This window comes from Pteropus vampyrus, unplaced genomic scaffold (genome assembly GCF_000151845.1).
Source record: "Pteropus vampyrus isolate Shadow unplaced genomic scaffold, Pvam_2.0 Scaffold3, whole genome shotgun sequence".
Lineage (NCBI taxonomy): Eukaryota > Metazoa > Chordata > Mammalia > Chiroptera > Pteropodidae > Pteropus > Pteropus vampyrus.
Window position 1 is genome coordinate 17,086,300 of NW_011888784.1, and position 26,013 is coordinate 17,112,312.

The 26,013-nt window shown below is 37.1% G+C and overlaps 1 protein-coding gene across 2 annotated transcripts in view; it reads left to right on the forward strand.

Annotated features, from left to right (window-relative positions):
* The window catches only part of GAREM1 (GRB2 associated regulator of MAPK1 subtype 1), a 191,543-nt gene that overhangs the window by 62,432 nt on the left and 103,098 nt on the right, over nt 1-26,013 (forward strand). For both annotated transcript variants that reach the window (XM_011361834.2, XM_011361842.2), the window contains exon 2: nt 6,749-6,889. In XM_011361834.2, the coding sequence (XP_011360136.1) occupies nt 6,749-6,889 (141 nt within the window). The remainder of the gene's footprint in view (nt 1-6,748; nt 6,890-26,013) is intronic.

Genomic DNA, 26,013 nt, shown 5'->3' on the forward strand with positions numbered 1-26,013 from the left:
CTTACACTCTTTCTTTACTCACCGTGTCATTTGGATTGTCGTCCTTTGGGACAAAGAGATGTTGTCATAGTGCCATGTTCCATTCTCCCGGTAAATTATTTCTTGCTTATTTGTGAGACATTAACACAGCTAGGACCTCATGCATTCAAAATGTTTGAGGATGCTAATTAAATAGCATTTAATTATATACCTCAGTTTGTAGGATGAAATGTAAGTAAAAGAATGAGGACAGGAATATTTAGTCTAAGCTCCCTTTACAAATTCAAGGTAAGTTTGTGTTTATGACAATTACTTAGAAAGAATAGCCTCTATAACAAAAACCTTTGTGATCAGGAGACATTGCTGGTGTGGAAGGTTATGCATAGAGATGTTTCAGTTAAGGTAGTCTAACTACTGAAACCAGAAAGGAGAACTACAATAGTACAGTACGTCACTGGCATAATATCACAGTCAAAGTGTATTTCTCACATCACAGTTCAGAGTGTGGTCAGGGCACGGGCAGACGGTTTGTTCCACTATGTATTCATTAAGGAACCCAGACTGCTGGCAGCTGTGCTATCTTCAGCTTGTTCCAAGGTCTTCCTGGGAATCAATATTCAGCCCTTGGTTGAGGAAAAAGTAGAGTGGATGGCTTGTGGGCAGTTTTCATGGGTAAGGCCAACACAGGAAGTAGGAAATGTCATTTCCGCTCACACCATTGGTTAGAACTCAGTGCCATGGCACCACTTAATTGTGAGGGGAGTCAAAAAGAAGAGGAATCCTATCGAGTAATCAGCCCCTGCCACTGAAGGTATTTTTTTAAATGTTTAAATTGTAAGAGAAATGCAGTGGTTTGACTATTTAACCAACTCAGTAGGATTTCCGTCTACATGAAAAGAATTATAAGATCAAGTAAACAATAATTAAAATTAAGCAACACTATTAATGATGAGGAAGTACAAGCACAATGTTATCACTTGACCAGCTTTCCTTTTAACATTGGTGAAGTAAAACAATGCACAACTGTTAAATTAGATTTATAATAAGGAGAACACAGATATCACAGAACCTATTAATTTACCTATTATTGATAGATTTAGCTTTAACATAAGGAACAGTTTATGTCCATAACAGGTAAAAATAATACCACTTTCAATAAATCAAAGTCTTATAACATATTAATAAATCAAATTATTTCATTGGGGCCTTATTAATCAGTCAACAGATATGTGAGTATCCACCACAAACAGGATTCTACCAATGTACTGAGAAGAAACCAAGCAAATTGGGGGTAAAAGCATACTTAAAATAAATGCAAAGTGGAAAATCAGGTATTCTAGGAGTTTAAAAGATTCAAAGCACATGCCTTCTGTAGTGATACAGCCCCAGATTGTTGACTGAGCCTGTTACTCTGGTGCGAAATACAATATCAAGAATAAAGAGACACAAATGTGGAAAATCAAAAACATTTAAATTTACCAGCTGCCAAATGTCACAACACAACTTCCGTGAAATCCCCCATTTGTCATATATGACATAAGAATGGCAAAAACCAAACCTACATAGGTATGTGTCTATTTTGTTCTCTGCTCAACTTTAATAAAAACCCAACAATAGAAAGTTAACAGGTTTAATATCAAAATGTAATAAATTGCCATCTGGGTACACTCATACTTGGTCTTCACATTTAAAAATTTAAAAAAAAAAAAACATTTTATAGCGATTTGGATTCTATTGCAACAGACCTTATAAACGACATGAACTGATTCAGACACATCCAGAGTAGTTCATATGCAAAGGCACTACAGTTGCGTACTAACTCAGCTACATTTAACTGTAACGGATTTAATTACAGTTTAGACAGAGCTAAAAGTAGTTACAAGCAGCATGAAAAACATAAGACTCCATGTCCAGGGGGAAAATAATCTAAATAAAGATTAATATGTTAGAATATTTAAAAAGCAAAACCATGAGGCAGTGAGTCTGAGTTCCATTGCATTGCTGTGGTTGCTGGTAAGATGAAACAGTTTAGTAAGGGTCTCCTCCAACAGCATTTATGATCCTGAATGTCTTTGTTCCTTAACTTCTATAAACATATTTCTCGAACTTGGTAAATATATGGACCAATTTTAAAAAGGGGGTAAAATGCTTGTAATTCCCACAGTGTTAAATTATTTTTATTATATTATTTAAATATCTATAAATATTAAAAAGTCAGTCTAAGTTCTTCATGTTTCTAGCTCTAAAAGAGATGTATAAATTTATCATAGAATATAAGCAAAAAAATAATCAGTTCAGTTTAAATTTAAAATGTTAGCATTTGTATCAGGAAGACATTCATGAAGGTGACACTGGAGTTGTCTTTCAACTTTGTGAGTTGGATAAGTATAAGTAGTGGGTAGATACAAGGATTCAGAGATAAAGGCTCAGGCAAATGAGTAAGGCAAGGGCCTAGATGTGTGAGTGTAGCATGTATATGGAACAGAGAATGTGTTCTTTGGGCTCTAACGTACAGTGTGGGGGACATAAGGTCATAGACCCTTTGGAACTAGATCATGGGGCCCTTGAGTATTGGGCCACGGATTTAAGGCTTCATTCTATATGAATGGGAACCAAAGGCAGATGTGAGCAGAAGAGTAAGATGAACAGTGCTATATTCTTAAAAGTTTTATCTACAGCAATATTTAAATAAATTGAAAGAGTGAAGACCAGAAGTTTGAAAACCTGGCCAGGAGGTCAGATCCATAAGAGCAAGTACTTGTTTCACTACTGTATCACCAGGTCCTAGAACATAGTCTGTCCTCGAGAAGTGTTTTGTTGAATGAACAAATCTATCAATGAATGGCAAGGAGCCGTCCAAGTGGAAATGTGTAGAAGATAAAGTCTGGACTCTGAGCTCAGAATAGAAGCTAGTAACTTGGGAGTTGTCCATAACTAATTGAATCCTTGAGAGGTGTATAAGATTGAATGGAGAGAGAAAAAATGAACAGGCTAAGGGTGGAACTTTGGTTTACTCCTATAGTTACAGCTAATGTAAAGGGGTAGGGGGGCACAGAGACGGTAACAAGGAGAGATCAGAAAGATGAATCAGGAGATTATATTGTCCCAGCAGCCAAAGGAGCAGAATCTGTGTATGTCCAAGTGATAATATTTATTTTAAATTTTGATTTTTTTAAATTAAATTTATTAGAGTGACATTAGTTACTAAAATTATATAGGTTTTGAATGTACGGTTCCATAATACATCATCTGTTTATTGCATTGTATTTTTACCCCCCAAAGTCACATCTCCCGTCACCATACATTTGACCCCTTTAACTTTTTTACCTTCTACCCTCCCCCTTTTGCCTGGTAACCACTAAACTGTTGTCTGTGTCTATCGAAGGACACTTCAGTTATTTCTATGTCTTGGCCACCATGAATAATGCTACAGAGAACATCAAGGTACTTATATCTTTATGAATAAAATTTTGAGATTGATTCTTCTTTTTTTAAGCAGACTTACTTTGAAGGATTCATGGATTTTAATTTTCCTAGCGTTAAGACTTAACATGAAGGAGTCAAGTTCAAACTAGGCAATTAAAGTATATCCTAGAAGCATGCTAGATGTGGAGAAATTTCAGGATGATATTACCATATTTTGGAATTTAACACACAATTCTTGTAGACTTCTTCCTACTACATCATTGAGCAAAATATATAAGTTTATTATGTTATACATAGTAGTTAAGCAACAGGATAATTATATCACAAAAAAAATTGTTTACTTTATGGATTCATTTTATGTAATTCCTCTATTAGTGGCCTACCCTAGGATATTTTAAATGATTATATTAACTTTTATTCTAGACAATTTTTGTGAAACTTTTTTTTGCCTAAAGCCGGCACATGGTTCAACTTTAATTTTGAAAAAAATTAAAAAGATGTAAGCTCAAAAAGAGGCCTTGGCTTCTTACTATTTTATGGTTTTGAAAATCATTCTGAATCCTCTTGATAGAGTGTTTACTGCATCAGCTAGCAGTAGGATTTAACATTAAATTTTCATTTTGATTAACTTAACTGCAATTGTTTCTTAGCTTCCTCTTTAGAGCCCACTGTGGAATAAAATTAAAACAGTTTTTATGATATCACAATTTAGTTGCAGAAAACAACATTTTTCTGATTTTCCTAAATAGCACTGTGTTTTCCCTCTGAGTTTCCTGCATATACCCCACGGCTCTGGTTTCTGCCTTCTCCCATCTATCTTTTATAGTATCACCAGATTAATTCTTAAAGCAGTGTTTTGGCCATTCTCTTGCCAGAATTGTTCAGTGGCTCCCCGTTGCCTCCCTCTCATCTCAGTCTGTCTCATCCATCAAAGGACCAGCTCTAATGCTTTTATAGTCCTGTTAACATTTTCTTGATCTTCTCTGCTAAAGTCCCTATCTCTGCTCTAGATTTCCTCTTCCTCTGGCATAGAACTCATCATGTCCTACCTTATATGAAATTACAAATGAAAATATCTCACCAGTGAAAATGTTGAATTCTTTAATGCATGAACCAAATCTTTATATTTTTGTCCACTCCCTCATTGCTTTGTGCATAAAAGATACTCAACAAATGTTTATTGGTCATCACATTGTACACATTAAATATGTACATTTCTTTCTCCTGATCCCCTTACTCTTTACTCAAAGTACCTTTCACTTTCTAATTAATTCACAATTTAATCATTCTTGTCAATTGTACTATCTGCCTTCTACGGTTAGATAATAAACATCCTACCTAGGGCAGATCTGTTTTCTTCTCTGATGAATATCCCAAGTGCTGGGAACAGTGCTTGTCATACTGATTGAGTGAATGAGAGAAACTTGAAACTAAAGGTCAATTTTCCCCTGATTCTTGGGTTTTTGTCAGCTTTCAAGATGATAGACAGTATGGTGCTGAAAGAGCAGAAGAGAGATGTAGAGAGAGACCCCGAAGTCAGCTTCTGCCACTTACTAGCTGTGCAGCTCTAAGCAAGTTTCTTGACTAACCTGAAGATCATTTCCTCACCTATAAAAGGTTAATATGACCTAAATTATAATGTTTACATAAAGGATTGAATATTAGGAAGAAAAGTCCTACGATAAATAAAATTAAAAGCTGATGATTCCTGATCACTCCTAATATAATATTGACAAAGTTGGTGCTCCACAGTTTCCACGGCTGTCATCACATATCTTCACAACCACTCTGTGAAGCAGGGACTGCTGTTGCCCCAGCTCCTGGGTGAAGAGAATGTTCCTGCCCAGGAGCATATAGTACTGGGGAGCAGAGCTGTGACTAGACCAGATCTGCTGGACTCAGAAGCCCCTGCTTGTAACTCCCGCTTGCTGTGTATATGCCCTTCCCACCTTCTGCTCCTGGCGGGTGCTCTGAGGGGCCTCTATACTGAGCAGTGCTTCTAGGTCTTTCTTTCCTGCCCTGACATGCTTAAGGGATGCAAAGGGCTACTGAGTACCAGTGGTCTTCCTAGGTGCGATCTTTATGAACCTGGTCCTCCCAAGTGTGAAGGGCAGAGAAGTCTGGTTTGGAAATTCCCACCTCAATAAGACCCTACCCCTTCTGCTAGGGCACCTCCACTTCTGGGCTGTTTCTTTTTCTCTCATCTCCCCCCCTCATGTGTCCTGCAACAAAGATAAAGTGATCTTGTATTAAGCCTGTTTTAAAAATTGTGGCCTTACTGGTTTGAGAACAGATTTGTTGGTTTATGATTATGATAACCAAGTTGATCATTACAGCCTCCTCTTCTTTTTTTTTAATTGAAAAAGTACTGAAACTTTTACAAAATTTTTGAGGAATCTATAAATGCCATTTCAGAACATACAGTTAAATCACCAATAACTGTTAATTATTGCAATACAATGAACATCAAAAATAAGGAAGCCTAATTGTTTTCTCTATAAAGGAATTAGCCTTTTCAGGTATTTTTCTTTGAGCATTTAAAATTACTAAACCAGGATTAATTGAGTGGATCATTTCAGCATCTAAAAAACTATCTTTTAAGTTCCGGGGAATGGCATTCTCTTTGGAAATAGTTTGTCATCTCTTCTAATGCCAGAAGGGTATAACAGGAAATATTAAAATGAAAAATAATTTCATTTATATGCTATAAATGTCACTATTTTTAATTGATTGGGAAGTTTGGTTAGAGGCCAGAGAGAACTAGCAAAACATAAAAAATTTAAAAGGAGAAATAGACATTTAATCTCAAGTACTGTTTCAACAGAGATAAGTTTATTATTTATTTACAGTAGTTATATTGCAGCATTTAAGAGCATACGCTTTGGAATCAATCTTACTAGACCCGAATCTCTTGTATTCTGCTTATTCAGTCAATAAGTTTAGACAAGTAATATTTAATATTCTAAACCTTGTGAAGTATCTAAATATTATCTCTAATGTGAGCATGTACTGTTTGTTTTATAATCATTGAAATATAATTTAGATAAAGTCAAGTATGTGAAAATCTCTTTGTAAATAAATAGGAAACATTTTTATGGAATCTTGTGTAAAATTGTCACACAAGATTCCATAAAAATGTTTCTCGTTTATTTACAAAGAGATTTTCACATACTTGACTTTATCTAATAATTTTTTTATTGTTAGTTCATAGTGAACTTTATCTCTTCTTGGATGAACTGTCACTTTCTGCATTAGTGAATTTTTAACTAATAAAATTTTATTGCAGGATATGGAATAAGCCTATGCTAATTCTAAGTTTCTTATATAAAATTATATTTTCTAGGAGAATGCATAGAAGGGCTGCGAGAAAATGACTACCTTCTCATTCATTCATGCCGTCAGTGGACAACTATCACTGCCCATAGCTTGGAGGAGGGGCACTATGTCATCGGGCCAAAGATAGAGATTCCGGTACATTACGCAGGTAAAACTCCTCCCAGCGGGCAAAGAGAGGGAGAGGAAGGGGACTTGAATATGCTAATTTTTTTCTCCATTGTGAGAAAATAGGACTTGTCTATAAACTAGAATATAATGACTTAGAAGCAAACACTTTTGTGTAGTTGTTTGAAAGCTCCTATTCATTTTGTCGTATTTCTAATTAATGCATGTATTAAATGCAAATTCTTATTAGAATTTTACAAAATGAAAAGAATATCTCTGTGTTCTTGGAATGACAATCAATACACATAGCTAATCTCTGAGCTCCAAGGTCTCTGAATAACCCTGAGCACATCTTGAAAGTTACTTTTGTGAACGACTTTGATGCTGTGATTTCACAAGATAACATTTCACACCTGAGCATTGTGGTCTGGTTTTAAAAGCATTGAATTGGAAGTTCAGATACCTGAACACGCTCCTCTTTGCAAATGTGACATTTAGAACACAGACAGCTGAGGTGACCTCACTGCTTTTGTCAACTTATGATGATAGCTGCCTTCTCGCCTCACTTTGAACTCCATTAAGCTCAACGATGCCATTTAATTTTTATTGAGCACATTTGTGTGCTAGCTCTCTTTTAGGAGTTTAGGATACATCTAGTGGCTTGAATATATATAAATGCAGTTTTTAAAGAATTTATGTTACTCTGTACTTTCTCTGGTACTTACAGTTCATTATATAAAGGATCTTGACTTTTTTTTTTTGGCTATTTAGTTTTTCCAAGATCTGTAGCAGGACACTTTAGTCGATTAGCTATAAGTTGTGTGGCCTTAGACTGCCATTTGTTTTTGAGTAAAACCTTTACAATGCCTAGAGAGTTGTCTGTTTGGAAACGGGACCTTGCTGTATTCCTTCCCAGTGTCTAGAACAGCAGCAAATGGTATGCATTCAATAAATATTTATTGAGTGAATGAATAGTTTGGTCCCATTTTTTTTCTTCTTAGAAGTCTTTAAGTGCCGGTATAACCTAGGGATCATTCAGCTTCTTAAAAATCCATCATATTCAAAAAAAAAATTATAAGAAAGAAAGCATTTCTCTGACCAGAAACTTTGTCCTCTACAATTATATTTCCTAGCCTCCTTCATGGAAAAAGGAGGAACATATAGCTGCAGAAACTATTACAATTGTGAGATTGGGAGCCAGGACAAAGGTACAGAGAATGAGACAGACCCTCCAGGCTGCCCAGTCTCTCCTGAGCATGGGTCCCACAACAGGTGAGATCCATGCTATTTTACAGAAACTTCTGGTTCCTGTCTTTTTGTGGAAAACTGAAAAGGAAGCATTATGATTATGCTTCATCAGCATACAGTTTCACCTAATCTGCTGTGTTTTTCTCTTAGTAGACAAAATTTTAGTCTTTCTCCCAAATCCATTTTGAATAATTCTGTCAAAGGAGTGCTTTCCAAAGGAGTGCTTTTATTTAATCATTTCCTCAAATCTCATTAGAGACTCCAAAATGCCACTGGACTCTCTGACTTGTTGCTCAAGGCCCTCCAGGGGCTGATTCTAGTCTACTTCTCCAAACTTACCTTTTCTACTCTAAAGAGTGAACCTTCCACTCTAGCTAGATTAGTCATCTCGCTGTTTCCTGGACATACTGGATACTTTTCCATTTATACCGTTCTCCAGCCGGAGTTGCCTTCCTCAGCCCTGCTCTTATAACAGAGCCTGCCATTGCATCCAGAGGGTGCAGCCATCCCCTACTGTCCCCATGTGGTCTCCCAATATACTTATCGTATATCACATTAATTTGGCACATGTCTTCAGTCTTCATTTAGTTACCGTTTTCTACGTCCACACAAATCTTCACTCACCAGTTGGACTATACACTCCTTAACTAGTGAGACTAATTCTAGAAAACCTTTGTGAATTCTTTGGCTCTGTACACAAAAATATGATTCTTAAATGATCTTAAACTTGGCTAAACTTTAGAATCATCTGGGAAGCTTTAAAAAATTTTTGATGGCCCTGGTCCCATCTCCAGAGTTTCTGGTTTAATTGGTCTTGCATGTGGGTGAGGCATCAGGATTTTAAAAGCTCTACCGGTAGTCATATTATGCAGCCATGAATGAGAACTCTTTGTTCTGGAATGGGTAATCACAGTGTCAGATGATAAGATTTTCCCAAACACCTGCAAGTATTTACAAACGTTTTATTATTTTGAACATACTTTTTTATTAATACTCATTCAGCTTCCACTGGGAAGAAATATACGGTATATTTAGCAGCTTACTCTTTATCTGCAAGGAAGTTACTAGTACACTGAATTGGGAAACCAGGCACTGTGTTACAAATAATACATTTTTTTAAAGTAAAATTGAAGTGCTGAGACGAAAGAAACATGAGCACTAAGATCACACCACGTTATGTGAAAGAAGAAAAAAAAATATTTAAAGCAAGAGAAACACGAAATAAGACTGTCTTAGTTCAGGCTGCTCTAACAAAATACCATAGACTGAATGGGCTATAAACAACAGAAATATATTTCTCACAGTTCTGGAATCTTAGAAGTCCAAGATCAAGACACTGGCAGGTCTGGTATCTGATGAGGGCTCACTTCATTGTTTGCAGGTGGTCATTTTCTCACTGTGTCCTCACATGGTGGAGAGAGAACAATCACTTCTTATGTCTCCTCTTATAAGGCCACTAATCCCATTCATGAGGGTGCCATCCTCATCACCTAATTACCTCCCAGAGGCCCCACCTCTTAATACCATCACATTGGGGATTTAGGCTTCAACATCTCATTTTAGGAGGACACAGACTTTCATTCCATTGCAAGGACCAAATGGTTATGAGACAATTGATAAGATGATTTCAAAGGACACATTGGGTTTATTTATTTTTTATTTTTTCAAATAATTTGTTTATTAAAAAGTTCAGTCCTTGGAAGAAAGAGAGCATAAAGTTAATTGTGGAGACCAAAACTATCATTTGTATCTCTATCTCTGGTTTATTTAGCGCTGTAATTATAATTAGAAGAAACTCTTATCCAAGCCTATTTTACTCATTTGTCAGAATTTCATCAATTGAGATTCATCTTTCTTTGAGGAAAATTAAGGTAATAATTAAATAAGTTTAACATAGTCATAATTCCTACCAGCTTTGTAATCAACCTCATTGGATTTCTGATTCTGCCATTTACTGACTCTTATTTTAGGCAAGTTACTAAACCTCTCTAAACCTTAGTTTCCTCATCTTTAAAATGGGGATAACTATAGTGCCTTTTTCTTAGGGTGGTTATGAAGATTAAAAGAGGTAACACAGGTGAAATACCTTACAGAGTACTCTCTAAATGTTAGTGGTGATTATAAAAATGATAGCAACAAAATGTTTCTCAAGATTTAACTTTTTATTTTGTACTACTAATTACAGATTGAGTTACTTGTTTGTTCATTGAAGCAAGCTGAACACTGATAACCCTCAAGATTGTTTTGGCTGCTGGTTTTGTAAAACTTTTTATTTTGAGGTTTCACCAGTATATTTCCTTATACCATCGACGCAGTTTTACACATTTTTAACATCATTTTGCCATGTTCTTATCATTCTTTTCCCTCCCTTCTCCCCCTCTTTCTCTCTCTTTACACACACATGCATTTTTGCAGAATCATTTGAGAGTAAACAGCATACATCCTACTAATATTTCACTGTGCATTTCCTAAAAATAAGGATATCCTCTTATGTAACCACAGTGCTATTAGCAAATTCAGGACATTTAATACTTTAATCTATGGTCCATGTTCCAGTTTTGTCAGATGTCCTAATAATGACCTTTATAGCATTGCACCCCCCCCCCGCCCCCCGCTCCAGGACAGCATCCAGCGTAGGACCACTTACTGTATTTCACTGTCACGTCTCTTTAGTCTCCTTTAATTGAAACAGTTCCTCAGCCTTTCTTGTGTGAAGAACATAGGCAAGTCGTTTTATAGAATAATCCTCAATCGGGGTTTTCCCATCTCCTCAGGGATAGATTCAGGTTATACATGTTTTGGATTGCTGTGTACGTGATGTTTCCTTCTCAAGGAATCACATCGGGATTCATGGGATGTCCCTTTGCTCCTTATTGGTGACAGTAATTTTGATCATTTGGTTAAGGTGTGTGATTTCTCTGCTGTGTTATTACCATTTACTTTGTGATTGTAAAACTTTTGCAAGGAAATACTTTAAGATTCTCTAAGTATCCTATTCCTTCTCTCATTCTCCCTGCTTCACCCTCTCAAGCAGCTGTTGATTTCTGTCTGGTTTAGTTTTTGCTGTGAAGGTGGCAAAATGGTGCATTTCTAGCTTAACTCCATCATTAACTTCTTACATTTGCTAGTTGTCATTCTGCTGTAAAAGGGAGAGCTTTTCCTTCTTTTCCATTTATTTATTTACCTACTTACTTATAATTATCAGCATGAAATTATGGATTCTCCAGTCAGTGGGTTATAATATATTATTGTCCTCATTTATATTGATGCTCAAATTGTCCTTAATTTAGCTATTTAGGTACAAGCATTTTTTTTATGACATGCCCACTTCATTTTTTCAAGCATGTCCTTATTTTCTGGAAGAGGTAGCAACCATTTTTTTTAGTCAGTATATTGTTTCAGTCAGGGCCACTGTACTGTGCTGTTCCAAGCAATGTTCCTCACTTTGTGGTCTCCATAAATGGTGTCCTTGGAGTTGTACAGTGCACAGCCTGAGAAGCCATATGCAGCTCTATTCACAGATATACTGGAAAGCAGTAAGACTCAGGATTTTTAGGAAATTACAGTTCAGAGTGCCTTTCCCATATTCTTTATCAGAGATTTTCATGACATTCCTCACATGAAAAGAAATAATTTCATAAAACTTTGAGAAAAGATAAATATGACTTGAAGTTTTTATCAGAACTGCACTCTGATATGGTGGCGTTAAGAACCGCCTTATTCTGAATTCTGAAATTATTAGATGTGCTTTGGGGAAAAAAATAAAGACTTCTGGCAAAGTAAGGTTTTCATTTTGGATAAAAGGAGTTTTCTTGGTATAACAAACAATTGATTCTGAGAGAGAGGATGTGTTTGGTCAGCATCACATATTTTGCTAACAGCGGAGAAACCACTCAAAAAAAATTGGCGTAGTGTTTAGAAAAGATTGCTGTTTTCACACAAGTTTTATTCAAAAGGCATCACATATAAATTTTAGGTAAACTTTCTAACTTCTCAGTGCTCTCCAAAGTGCAAGGGTTTCCTAAGAAACATACAACACAGAACTTGGAATTTTTCTGCATTCGGCTTGCTCAGACCGTCTAAATTACTGCCTGGCACTTAAACAGTTAACTCACCCTGCATGTCCCCCCCCCCCCACCCCCCCACTCCCCCACCCCCCCCCCCCCCCCCCCCCCGCCACACACGCACACACACACACACACACACACACTTATCCTGACAACAAAAACATAAATCTTTTTTTAAAAAGTTAAAAGAAAACCTAGTGCAACTTAATTATGGCCAAGAGTTTCTAAAGATTAGTGATGTTCATGTTACAGTTTGCATTTCTATTCACCACATTCCTTTTGTCTCTGCAGCCCAGACTGGTCAGTCAAGCTGCCCAAGTTAATTGCCACTAAAGCTCATATCTCCAGGTCCCTTTTTGATGCTGACCCCTTTTAGGCCTTAAACCTAATTTAGTATTCACAATTCAACTTTTTTTTCCCCCCCTTGAAAACTAATAAAAGTTCAGGCTCCGCGAAAACCTGGATATGCCATTGCCTCTGGAATTCTATTTGCCCTTCTAAGAGCCAAGTTTCCAATCTATAAAATGGAGATTTGCCTTAGAAAATGCCAGGAAGAGTCTCTGAGACCTAACTTGTGTAAAGATTCAGCACTGTGCCTGGCATGTGATGAGTACTAAATAAATGTGACCTTCTCATGATCACCTCTCTCATGAAAACCAACCCAAAAAAGCTTTCTATAGAGACATAGCTTTGAGAAACCAAATGGATCAGAATGTGAGGTGCTTGTATATCCGTGGTCCATTAATTTGAGAAGTAGTGGAATTCTGACTGAGTATGAAAATTTAAATCATTTGATGGAATGCTTGCTGTCATCATGGATGAACAGATTGCTGCTTGAACATAAGTATCTGAGATAAACTCCAGCCACGTTTGGCTTCTATTTTTAAATTCTCATCTTCCTGCAAATCCGGTGAATCTATAACAAGCTAAAATGATCTCAGTACTTCCCTCCTAGCTACAATATATACAGAAATAAGTGACACTGGAGCACAAGGTTGATAAGAATTGCTTATGAAGGCTGCAAGTCTCTTATTCAGCAAGCACCTGGATTTATATCCACAGTGCCTGTTTTTAAAAATGTGATGTGCAGTGTCTGTCTCTCGGGCAAAATTATACTCGTGGTATCTAACATAACCCTGAATTGTAATTACTGAACCAAGGGAAATGTTGAAACAAGCTAATTTTGTTCTCCTGGGTTGCAAGTTTAATTAGCATGAATCATCCGTTTACAAAAGTAACTACTAGCGTTGAACAATACTTCGTGTACTTTCTCCATTACGTGATATAAAGTTAATGTGATAAATAGAAAGTAACCAAACTTCCTTTTAAAAAGTCCTAAACAACAGTCTGCTAAAGAACATTTTCCCAGCAGTTTTGCCAGTAATAAATATTAGATATCTAAAAAATAACCATTTTTTTCATAATTGAATCTTTAGGTCATAGTTAGCAATAACTTAAATTTATTTAGTGTTTAATATTTTGTAGGCATTTTGTTAACTCGGCATTTTACTTTCATTTCTTCATGTAACTTTCATAGCAGTCCATGAGGCAAGTTCTGTGATTATCTGCATTTTCCACAAGTATACACTGAGGTTTAGAGATGTTAAGTATCTTGTAATATTGTACAATTAATAAATGTGATTTGAACCCAGAATATGTGGCTCCAGGCCTGCAACCCTCACCACTATTCCCCAGAAAGTGCTAGAAGGCACCTTCCACACAGAAGGCATTCTAACCATCCTAGAGAAGAAAGATCTGATAGATTTAGTAAGTTGAGTGAAGCGTTCACTTTTTTCTCCTTTCAAACACAGCTCCCCACTTGTATTTGACTCTTATGGGAAAATTAGGTAAATATGTATTGATCTAAACTTCTTCCAGATGGATAAGTCATCTGAATATAGGTGACATTCCCATCTCTGAGTAAACTACCAGGAAAAAAGCAAAGACAGGAAGAGCTTCTAGGAGAGCCCCATGGGTGAAGGTGAGGGCAAAGTGTGGCAATCTGCTGGGCACAGGGAGGGCTGGGGAAAGGATCTGTTAAGTATGACTAAGGAAGTTTGTGGTGTTTAGTGAATAAAAGGTGGGAAATTAGATTGCAAAAGGGTAGATTTTAAATGAGTGAAAAGTGAGACAGCAAGGACGAACTACTTTTGTCAAAATGTAGTAAAGAGAATCAAGAGAGAGGACATAGCAGTGAAAGACTTCTAATATTCATAAGAATAATGGAGTCAGAAGAATCCTCCTAGTTTATGAAGAATGATTTAAAAGAGAAAAGAAAGGGGAACTAATTAACATAATACCCTAAGTCTGGGAAATTGTCTTTGCCATTTTTTTCCCTCAAGAAACATTTATTACTCTCCCCATTTGTAGCTGCTATAAAATAGTGTTTGTGGTTATCGTAGAAGTTAGGTGGATATATCTTTCACACTTGGATATTTGCCCTGTATTTTAACTCAAAACAGTGATAAAGAAATTATGTAAGTGTCTACCTTTGGTAGAAAAATAACTCAAGGATTGTTACTAACTCTTGCTGTCTCACCTCTAAAGAATAGTCACCCAAGGAAATTTGAATTTGAATGATATTCATGATAAGATAATATTAGGAAATTACTTTGATTTTGTTAATGTGATACTAGTATTATAGTTATGAAGGAAAATATCCCTATTTTTGAGAGACATATACTGAATTATTCAGAGGGAAAATTTATAAAATACTTCAGTAAAGATAACAGAAATAGATAACAGAAATAGATAAATTTATCACAATCTATTAAAGTTGTTAAATCTAGGTGAAGGATATATGGATGTGTGTTTATCACCCTAATTTTCTGTATGTTAGAAAATGTTTGTAATAAAAAGGAAAAATTAACGCTGACATAGCAGCCAGTGGCACAGTTAATTATACTGTAGAACTCTTAACTGGTATTCTTACCAAAACCACTCTACCTCCCATCTTTGAATCCTATTTATAGCCTTAAGTAATTTTAGTAAGGGTGACTGTTCACCTTTCTCTGGGTTGTTTTGTTCTAGTTTGAAGTATGTGTGGAAACCACCCTGTGTAGGTGAAGTCAGGAAGAAATGATTCTGTTTTCACAGCGTGGTGGAGCCATCCATTTAGTGGCTTCCTAGGCAGACTGGATTGCTCACAGCTCTGGCTAGTTTCCAGGGCCTGACACAGTTGGTGGTAGTGATTTAAGTATACAAGGAGAAAGAGGGTGTGTGTGTGTGTGTGTGTGTGTGTGTGTGTGTGTGTGTAAGATTTGGGAAGAAAGGAAATTTTATTAGTTTCTTAAAATAAGAGCCATATGGGAAATATGGAAATATGAGCAAATACAGTAGAAGGTTATTTGGTGTCATACAATGTGGCTTTTCTTGATCTAGAGATGTTAGTAAAGTAACTAATAAAAAATTTGAGAATCTTTCAACTGCTATTTTCACATTTCATTCAGCCTGTTTATGCTCGGAATCCTTGCAAATCATCTACAAACAGGAAACGTAGGATAAAGAAAACAAAACGAAACTAAAACTCTGGCCCAAAACAGGGATGGTGTTTGGGGTTCAAAACTCCAAGGCTGCTGTTTTCTGTTTCTTTTCTGCTTGTATGTTGGTACTGAATGGAAAGCTGGTACTTGAAAGGGATAACTCTGGCTCAAGTATAATTTAACCTATGAGATAATGTGATTAACATCAGGTGGAAAGTTTGAAAAAGCTTCTTGAAATCATACTGTTAATGGAGTGTTTATAGCATGGATGGGATGGGCTTGCTTCACTTCCTAAGTTGATTTCCATGTTGGCTTTGTATCCCTAAGAGGTAGTATGATCTCTTAAAAGGTTCTCTGAGCTTTTAGGGATTGCTTTGAGTTTTTTGTTTTGTTTTGTTGTTTTTGTTTTTGTTTTGTGGAGAACAGACTTAATAATGCCTTCCAAAACTGATTGCTGTTCTCGTAAAACTTCCTGAAGTCACTCCACTCCATTTCTTAGAATTGGAACCACTTACCTTTATGACTCACTCTCCAGTGAAGTCGTACACTAGCCTTCTGTTAAACCACTTACCCATCTGGGTGGTTGTCAGGTATAATCGTACATGAAAAACAACGAACCACATGTACCATGCAAACTCTTCTGACATTTAGGGCAGGAGAAGAGATGATTCACCCACTTTCATGTGCCTTTTTAGGAAGTATACATCACCAAGGCCTCCAGCTTGTTAGAACTGGTTTATAGGACATCATGGGGTTTGTCTCTCATATTGAGTCAAGCCAATGAGTGAGCATGAGACACAGAGCTTTTATTTTCTAGATGTGAAAAAGGATTATAGGTAAAGGAAATGCACTGGACACATAATGCTTTTGAAATATTCCATTTCTTCCTTCATGTCTTTTGCATTTCATGAGTTTAACACTCAGTTATGTTTTTCCTTACAGCTTTCATCATGTCGGCTTTCTTCTAATAATGAAGCCAGTCACTTTGGGTGGGAATTTAAGTCCTCAGTCCACCTCATGACCTTTAGTCTTGGCCCCTTAAATAACTGTGTGCCAAGTGTTGTCGATGCTTTCATAGGTGTTTTCCCCTTTCCAGCTACTCTCACTGGGTCTCACTTGCTCCAAAGGCCCAAGTGCCTTCTTTCTTCCTCCAGTCAGTCATCTGTGCTGTTGTCAGGTGAGTTTTTCTCAACTACAGCTCTGTTATTTGACTGCTGGCCTGGACTTTTTAGAGTCATCCCCACGTGAATGCTGACTCTTTGTCTAATGCAGGGCCCTTCTGAAGCCTGCCGTCCACTGGACTGAGAGCACAGCTCTCTAGAAGATACCCTGCTGGGTGCCAGCCCCACAGGGTTGCTTATTGTTCCTCGTATAGACCCCACCCACCCTGTCTCACTCCTTGCTGTTCCTAGTACTTGGGAGGCTCACACATAAGAGTCAACGCCCAATTGTGAAATCGTACCTCATCACCATCTTCCTGCAGAAGCTTCTCCTAATTTTCTACAGCACGTGTATACATAAGGTCCTTTTCTCTTCCTCCTACTTTGGAATCCCTGTAACAGTTTGTGTCCAAGAGTGTTTATGGCTTGCTCTTATTCTGCCTACTGGAGGCTCCTTGAGGACAGTCCTTTCTCTCACAGAATCTAGCACAGGCTTGAATAGTTTTAGGTTAAGGGCTCAAAAAATATTTTTGACCAAACTGCAATTGACTCATCTTTAAAAAACAAACATTTCTTTAGTAGGTTTACAAAGATGCCTGGAGAAGAGGTCTGGTCTCTTATTCCCTTGGAGCAGGCAGGTATCACTCTAAACACCAGCATGGATATTTAGAACAGTGACTGTGTGTGCTCTAATAGAGGTACAAACAGGTGCCTTGAATTGTGAGTAAGGAGAGATCGGTTCTGTCTGGGAGAGGGAAATATGGGCATTCTAGACAGAGTATCATCTTGAACAAAGGTTTGGATCGTGGGCAATAGTGACAATAATTTAAATGGTTTGTGGGATAGAGGGGGAAGGAGTATTTAGAAAAAAGGTTAAAAATCTAGCTCGAAACAAACTCGAAAGGATTTGAGTTCTAGGATGAATAATGGGAACTGTAATCTCTGGGCCTTGGGGGATATCCCTCACATAATTTTTGATTTAAAAAAGATTACATGAGGCCTCCATCCTCCCCACTTCCCCCACTGGTTTGGAATGGAGAATGAGAAGAAGGTGAGAGAAACTGAATAGGAAGTTGTTGAAATAGGCCTGATGAAAGATAATAAAGTCTTGAACTGAGCTGAGGGAAATACTGATGAGGTAAAAGTTGATATCCAGATGCAAGGAAAAAGGAAAGAAAGATAGTCTGAGATTTTTTTTTTTTTACCTACTTTTTAAGAAAACAAACTTTTTAAATTAAAAAGTATTTGGGTGACAGTGATCAACAAAATCCAATAAGTTTCAAGTACAGTTCAGTAATAAGTCATATATATATTACATTGTGTGTTCATCCCCCATAGTTAGATTTCCTTCTGTCACCAAATATTTGACCCCTTTACCCCATCTACCTCCCACTCCTGAAACAAACATTTTTTTAACCTCCCAGGCATAGGCATTTGCTCATGCACACTTTTCCTAATGGTGTTAATTTATTTCTACCATTTTCTTTGATACTAAAACACTCTTTCCCCTTAAAATATATTTTGTCAGCAAAATAAAATTGTTCTGAAAATAAATGAGTAAGAAAGTAAAGATTCAGATTGCTTTTAAAACATCTTCATGATCTTTTGGGACACTTGGGTCCTCCTAGTAGAAGTTTCCCCATCATCTTTGGTACTGGAATTCTAGATTGGGAAGAATGCGCTTCTCGTATCCTTTTAGTTCTTGGGTCTGCCAGGTACATCATCAGAGGTAAGGGTTCCACAGAAAAGTATGTTTGGAGTAAGTGATCAGATTGTAGAAAAAATAAATGTACAAGAATCTCAAGCTCTAAAATATTGATACCATAAAGATCGAATAGCTTTGCCTGTATTTGGCAATTACTTATTTCTTACATCCAGTAGGAATTCTTTGTTCTGTATTTCAGAATCTAGAAAAGTTTGATGAAGTGAACAAAATAGTCTGGTTATCTATTTACAATACTATGATAGAGAAATTTCTCTGTGAAGAAGAATATATGTATCGAACGTTGACTTGTTAAGATCAAAATGCCTGTTATGGAATTCGTCACAGTTCTTAACTCTGTTACATTCTTATTTAAGAAACAGAATGATTGTTTTCTTTCTTTACCATAGACCAGTGGTTCTCAACCAAGTTTAAACACTCAAGCTGCTCAATCAAGTTAAGAGTTTGCTTCCACCTCCCCATCCCTGGGACACTGGACAACATCTAGGGATGTTTTTGGTTGTCACATGAGGAGGAGCGGGGAGCTACTGAACTGTGTGGGTAGAAACAAAGGATGCTGCTCTGCGTCCCACAGTCACAAAGCATTATCCAGCCCACAGTGTCAGTAGTGCCAAGATGGAAAAACCCACGTGTTTGTTATTATTGTTACTGTCTTGTCTTTAGTAGTAGTAGTAATCGGTTTTATTTTCTGCTACATTATCAAAAATTCTTTTTGGAAAGAGGCTTCCAGATAAACATTGATTAGAAAACCAATGTCAGAGTTGACTTCTAAGAAGCCATTGCCCAGACTGTAAAAAAGTTCAATAGTTTGCGAATTGACATTGTTTTCTGTACATGCTGCATGAGACTGATGGCAACTCTGTGTGTCGTGGCAGAAAAATTCGGAAGGCAGCAAAGGAGTTATCTCCTTAGTTGCAAAGCTTTTATCTTCCAGGACTATCCTGACTCTTTTCTTTTCCCTTTATATTGAAAAAAAGGAGATATTCATAAATGCCTAGAATAAACAGATTTTAAAGAAAACAATGTTGTAAAACCTGGTCTACCTGCTTCGGATTGCAATGTACATCTACATAATGTGTGGTTCTTAAAATGCTGTTGAAATTAAGAATTTAACATGTTTTGTCCATGCAGAGTCAAGATCTAGAACCTCCCTCTCCCAAGAGAAGTGTATCACCATTTGTTTTGTTAATTCTTCTCCCTTCCCAACATTTTAACCACTTTTTTTTTTTTTTTTTTTTTTTTTTAATCTTTGGCCAACTACATAGGGAGTCCAACTCTAGGTAGGAAAGAATACATTGAAGCAGTGCTGCTGCAGGTCTGTGGATATATTCAGACATGGACTGAGTCATCGAATACTACTAGATGCTGGGCAGTGGTACAGAGGGTCAGGGGACAGCTGGAGAAGAGAGAATGGTGGCACGTAAGACCCACAACAGCGAGTACTCAGGGAGTATCTACTATGTTGTGGCAGGGCTGGTGTGTCACCCTGAGCCATGATTCCATTTAGCTATAGAAACTGTTCCTTTCTAGATGAGAAAACCTAGGCTTTGGGGTCTAACCAAGGTTCTACAATCAGTAGGTAGTGAAGTCGAGATTGAAGCCCAGAGCGTTTCAGCTGTGAAGCCTGAGTCCTCAACCTGCCGCCTGCTGCAGTGGCCAGATCACAGAGTTCTCAGGAACCTTCTGAGTTTGGTTTGTATCCTGCCAGCAAGGAGCTCACTCTCATGATATTATTTTTGTGTTTTAGAAATAACCCTTTGGCAGCAGGTGGGAATGGTCCTTTGTGACTAGCAAATTGCATAAGTAAGGTGGAAATAGCAAATAATACATTCTATTGTTCCTCGGGACAGCTCTGGAGTCTCTCACGGGCAGGCTGGGTGAATCACGAAGAGAAGGATATATTCTCAGGTATGAGAAAGCATTTTGATTGAGGCTGTAATTGTTCTTTCTGTTTTTCCATCTTTCCTTTACCTTTAATCTCTTGTCAGCAATAGGCATATGTAGTGTTCTACTCATCTAGCTCTCATCCTTCTGCTCATCTAGCAGGAAAAGCTCATACATTCCATTGGAGCACCGTGCAGAATGGTCTTCTATGTGTTCGCAAGGTATAAACAGGCTACGGAAAGAGCAGTCATGTTATGTTATAGCAACAGTAACCCCATGTCTGAATTAACAGCACAGACAACTATAGAAACTTAAAGAATAAAAACATTTATTCTTTATATATTCTATAGAATTCCTGGCTTATATAACTTCACTTCACCTCAGCCCTGCTCTCCTCCCGAATACACACATACACATGTTGTTGTGTAGAGAGTGAGTAGTCTTTTTTTGTGAGGTGGTAGAAAGAAAATCAAGTGACGCATTTTACCTGTTGCAGGTACTATTAAGAAATCATCTTCTCTATGATATTGTGGTTTTGGTGAGTTCCCACGTGGCAGCCACTGAGCATGTTGCCACATAGAGGGGCGATGTCCAATAGTGCTGTTGGTGTCCAGTCATTTCCGGACCACTCTTCATCTTCAGCCAGCTGGGCATTGCCACACTGGCCCAGGAACAATGCCAGACCTTAAATGACATGGCTCCAAGATGGCAGGAGCCACATTGGGCCAGCTTCATGATTCTTGGCAAAGACTAAAGTTCATCTCTCCTTCCTTATGGCAGAAAAACAGACAAGATAGTATCAATTTCATTAGAGTCAGGAACAAGATGAGGGTTTCCACTTTCACCTCTACTCTTCTGTGGCTATCTTAGTCAATTCGGGTTGCTATAACAAAATACCACAGACTGGGCTGAGTGGCTTATAAACAACCGAAATTTATTCCTCACAGTTCTGGTTGCATTCTGGTGAAGGCTCTCAGGTTGCAGATGGCTGACTTCTCATTGTGTCTCACACTTTGTCCTCTGTGAGATAGGGAGCTCTGTGGGGTCTCTCTTATAAAAGCACTAATCCCATTCATGAGGGTTCCATCCTCATGACCTAAGCACCTCCCAAAGACCCAACCTCCAAAGAGTATGACGCTGGGATTTAGGATTTCAGCATATGAAGAGGGGATGGGGGCGGACAAACATTCAATCTATAGCAGCACCTAACAGCTTAAATTTTTCCCTCCAACTTGAACCTTGAGTTATACCAAAATGATGATGAACAGAGGAAGTTTATTGTTCTGGCTCAGCCTTGTAGGGCTCTCTTATTTTTTATATACGTTGCCTAACCTTTCTGTGCCTCATTTTCATCATTTATAAAATGGAGATTATAATACCTAATATATTTGTCATGAGGCTGAAACGAGCTTATAACTAGCACACTTAGAAGAGCTTCTAGCATACGCTGAGAATTCACGTCAGTATTCTCTCCCGCTTTTGCCATTATTTTCTAGCTGATATAGTAAGACAAAAAATGGAAATGAGATTTCAAACATTGGAAAAGGAAGAGAAAAATATATGATTTGTCTCATTAGAAAATCCAAGTAAATCAACTGAACCAAAGTTTATAAATAGTATCAGAATTTAGTGGTCAGATGTAAGATTAGATTATAAAAATCAATAACATTTCTAGTATACTAGAAATAACCAAGTGGAAAATGTAATTTTTATACAGTAATACAGAGCAGCATCCAGAATACATTCTTATATCCCATGCAAAGACCTTACTTCACTTGATCTAAACAAAAACAGTTAAGCCTTGAGGTATCAACATATTCATTATTTGGTAAGATCAGTGATTCTGTCTTGGCATGTGAAAACATGTTAAATATTATGTATAGATTTTTTTTTAATATTTAAAATGTTTCTCCTGCCCTTACATGGAGAAATCTGTAAATAAGAGATCTTATTTACAGATTTCCTCTAAAAATCTGTTTTGAGATATCCTGATTAGTTTATACCATACTTTTAATTCAGCCATTTGTCTGAACATGGTGAGGTATGATGAGACAGTTTTTTAAAGATCATTGTCCATACTTGTTTTCAAATTCAACTTAGTGCATGCAGACCCCCTATTAGAAATTAAGGTACCTGGCAGTACGTGTATGATTGCACAATGGTGATTGTGGCAGTTCTTGTTCTGGGATGGTCAGTACTGAATCTCAACAAAATCTATTTGATCACTTTCCAAACAAATATAAATTGAATTGAGGAGCCAAACATTGTCTTTCTTTAATTTATTTAATATTAGAACCACTTCCAAGTCACTGGATCTAGGTTCTAACCATTGCTGTTAATCAAGTGATTTTCATTTGACTGCCTGTAGGGTGGGCAGGATATCTCATGATAATACTGTGTCTACATGAGACAGTTCAAGGAACAGGTTACTCCAGTTGGCAGCTTTTGAATGTACTGGGTTTCTCAAGTGATTCTTGATTCAGTTTAATAGGTCCAAATGGGTAAGATATGAGGTCTCCAACTACATCTGAATGTGTGAAAAAACTCACATAGCTTGGGATTTGCAGTCCTACCAGTATTTAGAATTGCTCTTTCAAGTGTGTGAGCTGTGGGTGGGGTGGAATGGGTTTTAGACTTTGAGTTAGAAGTCATAGGTTCTAATGCTTGCCTCTGGAATTTACATTACCAGCTGTCTAACCTCAAAAGAAACTGCCTTCATCCTTTCTCAGTTCCCAGATTTTTAAAATAGCGATAGTAATATTTGTAAATATTAAAAATATTGAATATAAGAGATTTGTAAAACTGTAAATGAACTATTCTTTTCCCAAGCATTACTTTAGTAGATCTAGATTTTCATGGTCTTTCATATACTTAGCACCTTCTTTGGGAACAAGTGGGTGCTCTTTGTGTTTAGAATAAATGATACCTGATCTTCAAGCTATTCCAAATGCCTTCACCTTAAATCCTGCTGTTGGAAGGGCTTTTCCTTTTATAAGTCTCATAACAATTTATTTAAACCATGTCTGGCACTTCAGTATATAAATTGCCTTTTTTTGCATGTAGCTACTACTTTATTGTAAGCTCTTGAATATAATATTTCATTTATCTTTGCATTCTTCATATTACCTTGCAGTATGCTGGGTACATAGTATTTGCTTAAATGGGGGAACAATTGAATACGTGAGCAAATATTAAATTACATGTCATTTACCATTTGGAGTTCTCAAAGGCACATTATACAGAATAGTCTTTATTTTTAGAATCATTCAGTCATTTTATTTCCACCTTTCATCCTTTTCTTTCTTCCATTATTTCCACATATGATATGTGAGTGTGCGTGTGTATATATTTCTCCAGAGGCACTACTTAAAATTAATGCAAAGTTTATTTGCTTTTGTTGGAACTGTATTGTTTTGCTTGAATCTAAGGAAGGACTGGTCTGGCATAAGGTGAGTAATTGATTGATTATTATTACCGATTTGGTTTAAGCTAGAGGTAGAACATTATATATTATATGGGCACATGCCATAAAGGAGAATATCACTTGCAGAGGAGGTGAGAGTTAAGTCATCGATCCAAGAACACATAAACTCGTATATACAAAACCACCCTCAAATTAAAGGAAGCACTCTTAATTATTGTCCAGAGAGAGAAGTGGTGTTGTAGAAAATGACAGAACACAATTAGCTAACTGCCCAGAATAGGAATTTATGACCATGTGACTTCACATGGTGACTTTCACCTTTCTGACATCTACTTGAATGTTCCTCATGTCTTTGAAGACCATGCATGACATATCTGGTAGGAAATGCATGGTGTGAACACTGAGTTCATGTTCTTCACTGGAAGCTAAAGCATTTCACATCTCAGAACTCAGCCTAGTCTTGTCACTGTTGTTTATGAAAGCTGCTGAAATCAAACACTAGATTTTAAGCATCAAAGCTCCCAATCAGTGTATTGGCAAAATGAAATTTGTAAGTACATTGTTTATCAGTAATGAGCACTATGTTTGCAAAGTTTATTCAGAGTGGATACCAATGTGTTCATTTTGCCAGAAATTTTTATCTGTAGCTTTGTAAGTTCTTGAAGACTGGCTTATAAAAATTATGAGACTTCTTATAAGAAACTTCAATTATAAGAGACTTCTCATAAATGACAGTAAATCTGGTTCACTTTAAAGCAGATGGCTGAAAATAACCAGTTCAAATATCTGAAGATTGAAAACAATGAAGACGACACATAGTGACCAACCTTGATGACCTTCTTATGGAAATATTTGTGTGCAGCTTGAGCATATTGTGTGACAGCTGTTTCAATTTGACATCTTCTTCCTGATGCCTTATTTTTGATGGCTTTGCTTATAAAGGTTTGTCCTGAAGACCTGAAAATTTCACTTGTTCTCTCTGTTTCTTGTTAGAGTCTTCTTGGGAAAATGTGAAAGAAGAGAAAATATAGATCTTTTTCTCTTTTTTCTATTATTTTTATAATTTGACCAAACTAGAAAGTGAGAGAAAGTCCTCTTTAGGCTCTACACTATTTCCTACTTGTTTCTGTGAAAGTGTATTTTGTTCTCTGGAGAACTCGGCCAAGGAGAATAGGAAGTGATGAGCTCAGCAGGAAGTGCTCCTTATCCATTGTCTTTTGATTCATCCTCCTGAAGAACACGTTGGTTGTCAGTGGACCGCTTTGGACTGCTTTGAGTTCCCACACAGTCTTGTCTACTGCATCCCATGGTTCCCTTGACTGTATATAACTGTGTCTGTTCCATGGTGGTGGCAAGAAATCCCCTCTCCCCCAATTGGAACCTAGTTTTTACCTAAGTAGATAATATTTCCTTCTATTAAGACATGCCTCTATTAAGACAGAAAAAGTTGAGTTTTGACATTATAAACAGGAAACGGGGTTATCTTCCAAGTTAATAGAATGATTTTTTTGTGTCCCCTCTAGCTAGGCTATTTTTATTTATTTATTTATTTATTTTGCTAGGCTATATTTTGACTGCTTAGTTTTTCATTCTCTAGTTGAAAATAAACATTCAGATATTCTTCTACTTTATTGAATATGTTCCTTCTAACAACTGCTAGGATAACTTATACAGAAGGGAAATTGTCACAAGAATAGTGAGAATCGGAGTGAGGGTGGGAGGAGAGAGAGCCGTAACCGAAATGGAGCTGTTTAGGAGCCGCTGTATCTGTGTCCCTCTACTAAAAGAATGATATGACACTGGTTTTTTACAATAATGACCCAAGCCCTGCTCTCCTCTCTGGAAGTCCTTTGGGCCTCCCTTTCTTATATTACAATTTTGACCTCTTGCCCCATTTCCTGGTAGAGCAAACCCAAGCCAAATTCATGGCTGTTCAGCTCACTAGGCCAGTTTAACCAGTATTCCCAGCTTTGTTGACATTGCAACACCACACTAGAGAGCTTTGTGTGGTGTTCTGTTTTGTGGTGGTGACACAGACAACAGGTGTGGAAGCTTCACAGGGTGAAACTTGCCCCTCTGTAATGACTCACTGGGTGCTACTCTTTGGGTGTATATTGTCAGTACCCCATTGCTAGGAGGTGATTTGCCCTTAGAGGTATAGCCTCTAGGGCTCTACTCA